This window comes from Camelus bactrianus, chromosome 12 (genome assembly GCF_048773025.1).
Source record: "Camelus bactrianus isolate YW-2024 breed Bactrian camel chromosome 12, ASM4877302v1, whole genome shotgun sequence".
Classification (NCBI taxonomy): Eukaryota; Metazoa; Chordata; class Mammalia; order Artiodactyla; family Camelidae; genus Camelus; species Camelus bactrianus.
Window position 1 is genome coordinate 17,344,494 of NC_133550.1, and position 10,048 is coordinate 17,354,541.

Here is a 10,048-nt window from a genome sequence, read left to right on the forward strand (position 1 = left end):
GGTCCAGCAGGAGCTTCTGTGAAGGGAAGCCAGAAGTGGGAACGGGTTTGGATGGGGATTACAGGGAACAAAGGGGTCAGAGATTTCTGGGACCACCTCCTTCTTAGGGGTGCCATCTGTCTATAGTTTAGGCAGGTCTTGCTCTTCTGGGACAACTCCAGCTTGTCCTCACTTCCTGCACTCATGACTAGTTTATTGTTTTTGACACTCGTTGGTGGACACTCAAGACCATTAAATTTTGCTTCACATCTCCTCCCCCCTCACTAGTACAAATACACAACAACGTGGGAATCCCCTTTCAGAGGAAGCAACCATGCAGCTTTAAGAGAAAGGGAAGGGAGGGAGAAGGCTCTGACTCAGATCCTCCTGCCATTGGCTGCTGGAGGGGATCCCACCTCAGGGATTGGCTGTGACAGGGTCTGCCTCCTCTTGTCATTGGCTCAACCTGGGATATATAAAGCGGCTGTGCCGGCGTCTCTCTCAGTCGGAGAGAGGCAGGGAGTCCGGCTTCCGTGCGTGCCAAGGCGCTCCTGGCGCAGCCCTCTCCTCTCTGAATCCTAGTGCAGGACCTGCGGAGGCTGCAGCCATGAAGGAGAGACGGGCCCCCCAGCCAGTCGTGGCCAGATGTAAGCTCGTTCTGGTGGGGGATGTGCAGTGCGGGAAGACAGCAATGTTACAGGTGTTGGCGAAGGACTGCTATCCCGAGGTGAGTTCCCCGCCCGCCGTTGGGCAGCTCTGCTCCCTGTCTGCCTGCCTGCCTGCCTGCCTGCCTGCCTGCCTGCCTGCCTGCCGGGGTAGCTTCCCACCTGCCCACCGGCTCTGTCTCACCTCACCCCACCCCACCCTCAGCCGCTTTCTGGCTGGTGGATCGCTTTCTGGCTGGAGGACCGCCCTGCCTTAGCTTCCCCTGAGACCTGTTCCACTTCTGCAGCCCCGCTGGCTCCTCCTTACCTCTTCACCCGTGGGCCTCCGATCAAATCCCCTCCTACCTCCCTTCATCCTGGAGTCAGCTCTTGGGAGAGGGAGGCATTTGAGAGTCTGGGGTTTCTTCTTGACATAATACCTTCCCGTGCCTTCACCCATCCTCAAGGGATCTATGCGCTTGTCCCCAGGCAGGCTTCTGTTGCTCCTTTCTGCTGCCCTGCTGGTCCAAGGGGCTTGTGGGGAGAAGATAAAGAGCTAGAGTTGTCTGTGGCACTGAAACTGGGAGACAGACAAATCTGGGGACAAGAGGAATCTGTGTGTGTGTCCCCAACCATCTAGGATATGGGGGGGCTTGTCCCTGGCAGGAAGTCATTCACATTTCTTACTTCAATGGAGCAAAGTGTGCCTCTACACTCTCCTCCTCCTGTCATATGTGTCCCTCCTCTCCTTATCTCCTGCCACTTTAGTGTACTAGGATGGGTGGCTTCTTGTGTAGACAGCACTAATCGGAGGGTTACAAGTGTTGGCGCATCCAAGGTGTGAGTAGTACCTGTCTTTTCACAGACGTATGTGCCTACTGTGTTCGAGAATTACACAGCCTGCTTGGAGACAGAGGAACAGAGAGTGGAGCTCAGTCTCTGGGACACCTCAGGTAAGGCTGTTGGCTCCAAATGTCCTCTTCTCACCCCCACTGCTCTGCTGTAGCTGCTGTCTTTTAGAAATTGTTTCCCTCTTTGATGAGGAGAAGGAGTATACTGCTTGCCAGGAAACTGAAAGAAGGGGACCCGAAGATTCTTTAGTTGGGGATGGGGGTAGAGTTTGGCCAACTCAGTTGGCTGATCCAAGGGTGCAGAGTGGATGAACTCCAGAAGCCACTCACTTCTCCGAATATAGCTCTGTCCTTCAGAAGGCTGGGATGGTGAGGTGAATGGACCCCAGAATACTACTGGGGAGGCAGTCAGGGTTTCTCTGTTTCCACTCCCTGCCACTCAGCACACTCACGCAGCCTTTACTGCCAGATAAAAGGCAGGAGGGAGTGTTGCTGGAGGCAGTGATGGTTGAGGCAGGGAGACAAGCCTGCTTTGGGGAAATATTGCTCCTGACTCAGTTTTCTCTCCTGCATTCCATCTCGGGCCACTGCTGCCTGTCTGCTTGCCTGCCGCAGCTCAGCCCCACTGTCATACCTCTGCGGCTCAGGGATGAAGCAATGCATCATCGATGTTTTGGAGGGTGGGGGCTTAATATGGGGCACAGTCACATTGTGGATAGTCAGGGAAGCAGCGGTGTTGGCTCTGACCATTCCCCTCTTCCTCAGGACTGGGCTAAGGTAGAAGATGCTCTTGTCTTTCTGGAATGTAGAAAGCAATATGTTTCCAGCCTCTCATCCCTAAACCTTTAGTGCTAGGCTATCCTCTGCTTTGATTCTGACCCCTTCCCATTATCTCTTTACCCTAGCCCTTTTTAAATAGACTGAGCTCAGAGTCATAATTAAGGACTAAAAACCAGGAATAGGAGAAAGAAAATAAAATCTACTCCTCTCCAAAAATGCATATTCAGGCTGAGTTTTGAGAGGAACTATAAATCACTAGAGGTTTCCTGTTACATATAAATATGCCATCCTACTCCTCCAGAGAGCTGTTGCTCCCATGATCCAATCTTGAGGTCTGGAAAGACTGGAGGTAGGGGATGGGTAGACGGAAAACAAGCCTCCCCTTGCTCCCCACCCCCCCAAACAAAACGAAACAAAAATTCCTCAACCTGGTTGGTATGCTTTCCTCCGTTGCAGTTCCAGGGGTGGGGAGGCAGGATTCTGGTTATCCTGGACTGTGCTATGCTGGCTGGATTGGACTGGAATGCAGCTTAGCTGCATGATGTATGGTTTTTCATTTGCTGTACTCAGCTCACCTCTCAGTCTTCCTAGAATCTTACTGCAGCTCATCTCTTTTCACTACCACCGCCCCAGAGAGCCCCCTCCCACCACTGCTGCTGCCTCCCCTCTCCTCCCAGTCAGAATGCAGCCGTTGAATCCCAGTCCAGATAATGGAAAATCAGCAAGGTGGTCTCTGTTCCCTGTGTCGCATCCCCAGCTCCCAAATTCTGAAAGGATGCAGGCTATCAGTCAGCCTCAAACTCCCTCTTTCAAATTAAGTGCCCACAAGGAAGGAGGACTGGCAGGGGTGTGTGGGATGGGGCTTCCCAGCACTGAGGCCAGGGTTGAAGCTGTTCCCATTATTCACTTGCTGGTCTTAGGGGAGGGGGATCGCTTGGAGCCAGAACAGAAGCCTCCTCCCCTCCCCCGTCCCCAGTACTGCAGTGCTCCCTTTGCTCAGCACTGCTGAGATAAGACCCCACCTCAGAGAGGGATGGGGACCGAATGCTGAAGGAGCAGGCAGCTAACCCAACTCCCCTTTACTCCCTTTTGTTTTTACAACCAACCCCCCACCCCCCGCCTCAGCTTGGATTCCCCCCCAGTCTCCATGGCGATTGCGGTGCAGGGAGAGGGGCTGCTTGCTATTCTGAGCACGGATTGTCTGGGTTCCAAATCTGCTACCATTCCTTCTCCAGGGTGGAGGGGGCCAGGCTCAATCCTTAGCTTTCTCCCACATTGGACCACCAGGGTCTGCACTGCCTACTCCCTTCCTAGTGAGGGGCCCTTATTCGAGCCTCTAAATCCCAGCTATAGGTGCTGCTGTCTTTGAGTCAGCCTCCCTGAGATCTCAAGACAGGGGCTACAGCTTTCCTTTTGCTCTTCTCAGGATAAGCTGATTTGGGTGGGAGGAGGAGTGGGACCCTGAATCATTGATGCTCTCCCTCCGCTGCCAGCCTCCAGAACCTCCTAGTTCTGACCCCACGGCAGAGAAGCAGGGCAGCCAGTTATGTAACAGGCAGGTTTGTTTCTTCACTGGGAAGACCCTGGAGCAAAAGAAGGGAGCAGAGGTTGGGCAGCAGGCAGACTCTAGAAAAGAGACCTTAAACAAGCGCTGGTCTTTCTGCAGGGGCTGGGAGCATCTTCCTCTGGGACTCGGAAAACTGGTGGATCTTAAATTAAGCCCACTGTAGGAGACCCAGACAGACAAATTATGCTCCACCACCCTTTTATTTTTCCCCCTTTCCCTTTTTCAGGACAAAAGTAGATGATCTTCGTGCACTGCCTTCTGGTCCCAAGCTTCCAGGTGGCAGCACATTCTCCTGGGAGATGGGTGGGGCCAAGGGACCAACCTCAAGGACCAAGCATGGTAGTCCCAGGACTCTCTAGGTTTGGGCCTGCAGGGGAGGGCAAATGCCATGGCTCAGCATCTGCTCTTCCCCCCACCAGGGTCTCCCTACTATGACAACGTCCGTCCACTCTGCTATAGTGACTCGGATGCAGTATTACTCTGCTTTGACATCAGCCGTCCAGAGACAGTGGACAGTGCACTCAAGAAGGTAAGGCTGGCTAAACTCTGTAGTCTCTAGCTCAACCTGAGAACAAAAAGGAATCTTGGGGACCCTGTCATCTAATCTCATCTTGTGTAAAAGGAAGAGACTGAGGCCAGGGAAGGAAGAGATTTGCCTGAGGCCACACCCTTAGCTACAGCTTTGGGACTAGAATCCAGATCTCCAGTCCCCTCTGCATCCCTGCCTTTCCCCCCATCCCGTACTGCTCTGCCAGATGCCCAGCAAGGAAGGTGGTGCTGGTAAATCAGAAAGTGAAGGATGGAGAGTAGAGAATTTCCTGCTGGTATGGTTTGAGGGTCGGGGATAGGGCCTTTTGGCGATTGCTTTTATAGACCTTGATCCCAGGCCTACTGGGACTGGGCAAGCCAGGCGGGCCTGAGCTGAGCTGCTGGTAGGAAATGCCTTAGTCTGGGTGGCAAGGTTTGTCCATACTGAGGGGTCCCAGGATACCTTGTGGAACTCGCCCAGTTTCTCAGAAGACTCTGGGATTATCTCCTTCCATTAGAGAGACTGGTTGCCCTCTTCCTGGATTTCTGGACTTGTGAAGCCCTGTGACTGGGTTGAGGCAGCAAACCCATACCCTGTGTGCTTGGCAGAGAGAAGGAGATTTGCCCTGTGCTCTCTCTGGTGATTGGGCTGTTGAATGGGAGGACAGACTCTTGGGTCAGCACTCCTGTGGCCCCAAAAGGCCTCATGGGCAGGAAGATGATGTAATTAGTGCAGTGGCGATGCTGTGACTCAGAGGGAGAGCTGGGCTGGTGATAAGCTGGATGGTGTGTTTGATGCTGCCAACTGGGCTTCTCCGGGTGTCCGTCAGCCACTGACTCCCCTTCCTTCCTCCTTCCCATTTTGCATGGCTCTTCAGTGGAGGACGGAAATCCTCGATTATTGTCCCAGCACCCGTGTCTTGCTTATTGGCTGTAAGACAGACCTGCGAACAGACCTGAGCACTCTGATGGAGCTGTCCCACCAGAAGCAGGCACCCATCTCTTATGAGCAGGTGTGTGTGTGGGCGCGGGCACCTGTATGTGTATCGGGGGTGGGTTGGGGAAGGCTACAGGAGAGGGCTTGAAAGGTGGCCCTTGCTCAAACTCCCACTATGGCAAGAGAGAATTGGTATTCTGTGGGGCCATCTATAGTCAGCAAACTAGTTACCTGGATAGACGTGGTGGGTACCAGATTTATGCTGTAGTCTGGCAGGTGAGCCATTCCTGTGCGTGCCAGTGTTTCTCAGGTGGTTGTTTGTTCATCGTGGATCACCTGCATTAGAATCACTAGAGTGCTTGTTAGAATTCTTGACTCCTTCCCTACAGAGTCACTCTAGGAGAAATGTTTGGGAACTGCATTTTAAATTAAATCCCTGGATAATTTCTGATGCACATGGGAGAGTAAGGATCATTTCTTTTAAACCATTGTTTCACATTACAATCATCTGGGGAGCTCTTAAAATACTAATGCCTAGATATACCTCCAGGAATTTGGATTTACTTGGTCTGGCATCAGTATGGTTTTAAAAGTGTTCAGATGATCCCAAGGTGCAGTCAGGCATCACCTTCAGAAAATAATCAGCAGAGTGTGGTGGTGGGAGACTGGCAGTTGGGTCCACTGGAGCTGCCCTGGGGAGGACCACTAACCTCAGAAGGTAGTGTTTCAGAGCCATTTTGGATCGTGGTATTGATGACCTTGCTTCCCCTGCAGGGCTGTGCAATAGCCAAGCAGCTGGGTGCAGAAATCTACCTGGAAGGCTCAGCTTTCACCTCCGAAAAGAGTATCCACAGCATCTTCCGGACAGCGTCCATGGTGTGTCTGAACAAGCCCAGCCCAGTGCCCCCGAAGAGCCCTGTCCGAAGCCTCTCCAAGCGACTGCTCCACCTCCCCAGTCGTTCCGAACTCATCTCTTCTACCTTCAAGAAGGAAAAGGCCAAAAGCTGTTCCATTATGTGAAGTGGGGGTTGGAGAGGGGAGACAGCCTCCCACTTCCTCCCTTGGGTTGCAGAGGCACGGGGAGAGGGAGGAGGAGACAATTTAGGACACTGGACACGAGTTTTTCAGACGGCCACGGTGAGGGCTTGGAAGGAGACAGGAATGGGACAAGGAAAGAGCCAGGCCCGGCTTGAGGACCTGACACTGAGAAAGAACCATCACACCCCAAGCCAGGCACTAGGTGGTGGAAGGGGCGGCTGCCCCAGTGCCCTCCGCTCCAGAGGAAGGAAAGGTGTGGGGGTTTGGGGGGCATGCTGGCCTCTAGGCTTTGGTTGGGGGCCTACAGAAGCCTCACCTTCAGCATCATGCCTCTTCCACACAGTGTTTCCATGCAGGCCGGGGGATGGGAGGGGTCCCTGAGCCCTTCCCTTCCCCTCATAGGAGGCCGCAGAGGAGTGGAGAGTGGGGAAGCCAAGAGGCAGCTCCTTGGGGAGCTGAGCTCAGGTGCTTCGTGACTTAAATCAGAAAGGCAGGGGCTGGTCAGAGCCAATGAGAAGGAAACCTCATCTTTGCATAGCCCATGCCTCATGGAGAGGTGACATCATACATTCACATGCTTCTCACCTAAGTCCCCAGGGTCCAAGGGAGAAGCCCCAGACCCCCTTCTCTTGCAGTGTGGGGGTGGTGGTGCTGCAGGGGGCAGGGCTGGGTGGGGGTCACCAGACTTTCTCTGCCCTTAGGGCAGTATAGCTGGCATTTGTTTTATAGACTCTTGTCTTTGGAATTGGGGGGAGGGGGGAGTGTTTCAATCTGTTATATGTTCTGTGTTTAAAGAAGAAAAAACCTATTTATTAATGAAAAATATGACATATAAAGAAGTTGGCTCCATTTTCTTAGTTTCTTTCTGTTTCCTTTGGTCTTTGTTAATGAGGAAAAAGCTGTCCTGGGGCCCTTTCTGTGGGTTGCAGAGTGGCTGCCTCCATTGTTCCCTGGCACCTCTAACAAGGATCTCCTCCCTCTCCCCCGACCTCCTGTCTCATCCCCTTCCCCACCCAAGTCCTGCTAAGCCAACGAAGATCTCCTCAGCCCTAGAGCAGGGTTTCTCAACCTCAGAACTAACGATATTTTGGACTAGATAACACTTTATTGGGGCTACCTTGTACCTTGGAGGATATTTAGCAGCATCCCTGGCCTCTACCTGCTCAGTGTCAGTAGCATTCCTGAGTTGTCACAACCAAAAATGTCTCCAGATATTGCTAAATGTCCCTGGAGCAAAACTGCCCTAGAGAGTCTAGAGTAGAGAGAAAAGGTAGTGAAATCTCAGGAGGGGATCCAAGCTGCTGAGATCCCAGCCCCAGCAGAAGGTGGACAGACTGAAGCCAAGGTTGGGAGGTTACTGGGGTTCTGGTCTCTGAGTTAAAGGAGAGGTGATGCCTTCTGCTTTCTTGACCTTCCAATTCCACAGCCTGTTGATGGCAGCTTAGCAGCTTAGGGGCCTTAACATCCCTTGTCTTCAGCTGCTATTAGGTCTTTTTTCTAAGTTTCACACTGTGCTGGGAATAGTTCCTGTGTATTGAGTACTTACTATATGCTCAACACTGTGTTGAGTGCCTTACCTACAGTATCACATTTAACCACATAAATTAATAGCTAACATTTGTTAAATGTTTACTATGGGTTGGGGTGTGTACGAGTTTTTTGTATGTTACTTATTCTTGTGATAACCCTATGGGGTACCACCGAACTCATTTTAAAAACAAGAAGACTGAGGTTCAGAGAGATTAATGTGCCTGAGGTCACACAGCTAGAAAATGATAAAACCTGGCAAATCAAGGCAACTTTCACTGCTCTGCTATCCTAGCGTGTGAGACAAATGGTGTTATTATATCCCTATTTTATAAAGAGGAAATAGAAAAGCCAGAGATGCCCTATAACTAGCACAAGGTCATACTCTGGTAAGTAGTAGAGATAGGATTCAAACCCAGTCTCAATGTTAACTATAATTCCATGGGCCCCTTACTGCTAGCCATGTTGTACCTGGATATGAGACTCTATCTCGGGTCCTCACTAGAACATAGTCCCTCTGTTTTTACCTCCAAGGATGCATGTTTGCCAAAGAACTGGCAGGGTAGGACAAACCACACAAGTATCCTTTAAGCTCAATGTCTTACATGTGTCATAAAAGGTGTGCACAAATCATAGGGGAACTCTGCCACTGTGAACTTGGACAAGCTTCATCAACTTTCTGGGTCTCGAATTACTCATCTTTAATGGTGATGGAGAATGGTAGCTTGGAAATAGGGAAAGAGCATGGATTTTGAAGTCAAATGAACCTGAAGTCAAATCCTGGCTCCATTCTTTTCTTAACTACGTGGACTTTGAAGGCATAATTAATCTTTCTGGGCCACAATCTCCTTATCTGTAAAATGGAGATTAATATCCATCTCATACTGTTACAAGAACAAGTAAAATAAGTAATGTAAGTTAAGTGTGTAGCACAGAGTTGGGCACGCAGAAGCTTCAGCTGCAGCTCTTGAAGATTCCAGTCTACACTTTTGGTCTGTTAGTTCTATTCTGTGAGTGGAGAGCCCTCCAGTGTTCACTGGGTGAATTACACCTAGCAGATCTGAGACATCTCCCTTCAGTTCTCTCTCTGGAGTAGAAGTGGGCAGCTCAAAGGCTGCAGAGTTCTAAGAGCCGAAGTGTGTCTCTCCCAGGGTTACTACGTGCCATTGTAGTGATACTCAGAGCCTTAGTACTATTTGGGTCTATCCCCAGGCTCTGCCTCAGTAGAATTGAACACATATTCTGAGAGAAAAACCAGACCTAGAACCATGTGGGACTGGAAGCAAAAGCTGATGATGGTTAAAAGGGAAGGAAGAAGGCATTAGCTACTTCCTGGTAACTAAAACATCCTAGAAGTTGCAAGGGTTTTTGTTTTTGTTTTTGCTTGGGAGTGGATGGGTGTGTAGAATTATGATAAGAACCATAAGACCAAAGAGAAATAAAGTGAAAGTACAATTTGGGGTTTAAAAAAAAAGCTCATTTGAGGACTGAAGAGAGGAAACTAGGAAGAAGAAAAAGTATAAAAGCAGCCCAATAACTGGCCAGATTCTAAAGAGCCAAACAGTGAGGAAGCTAGGTCCTACCTGTAATGTTGAGAAAACCAGGTGCCATAGCCCAGGAGATACTATCTTTCCGGGAGGACTTTGGAATCCATTGTGTGGGCTCATTTCGAGTTGTCACAGTAACTAGGGTGTTGCTGGGCGGGGCGAGGGGGTGGGGTGGACAGGTTTGTTAAAATGTCTTCCTAAACCTGGGATCGTCTCGCACAGTGAACTGTCCCATTCTCATTGAGAAATACTAGGCTGCTCCTGTAACTTAACTTTTAGTTTGTCCACCTGTAAAATGGGGCTAATAATCTATCTCACAGACTTTTTTTTTTTTTTTGTAGAATCGCTTTTCCACAAATGGTAAAATGTTACTGTAGTTGCAAGTTATAATACGTGCTATTGATATCTAAGGAAGGCCTTAAATTACTCCGTTGTAAGCAGTAGGCCATGATAGTCGTTAACTTCAGTTTCTAGGAAGGCCAGCATTATCTAGGAGGATTGCACCCATGGAGAGAAACGCCTTTTGAGGAGAACCGACCCACGAAAAACTCTTCCTCTTGCAGACTCAAATGTTTGGCGAACCACATTGCCCAGCGGCCCCCGCGGCCCGGGACCGACGCTCGCGCCGTGCATTCTGGGATTGGCAGTTC

At 50.6% G+C, this 10,048-nt stretch overlaps 1 protein-coding gene across 1 annotated transcript; it reads left to right on the forward strand.

Moving 5' to 3' along the window:
• Positions 1–464: 464 nt before the first annotated feature.
• RND1 (Rho family GTPase 1) lies at positions 465–7,167 on the forward strand. Its single transcript, XM_010964229.3, has 5 exons — positions 465–706; positions 1,489–1,576; positions 4,241–4,350; positions 5,228–5,362; positions 6,061–7,167. Exons 1-5 carry the CDS (start codon positions 587–589, stop codon positions 6,304–6,306), a joined length of 699 nt encoding a protein of 232 aa, XP_010962531.2. The 5' UTR covers positions 465–586; the 3' UTR covers positions 6,307–7,167.
• Positions 7,168–10,048: the final 2,881 nt, after the last annotated feature.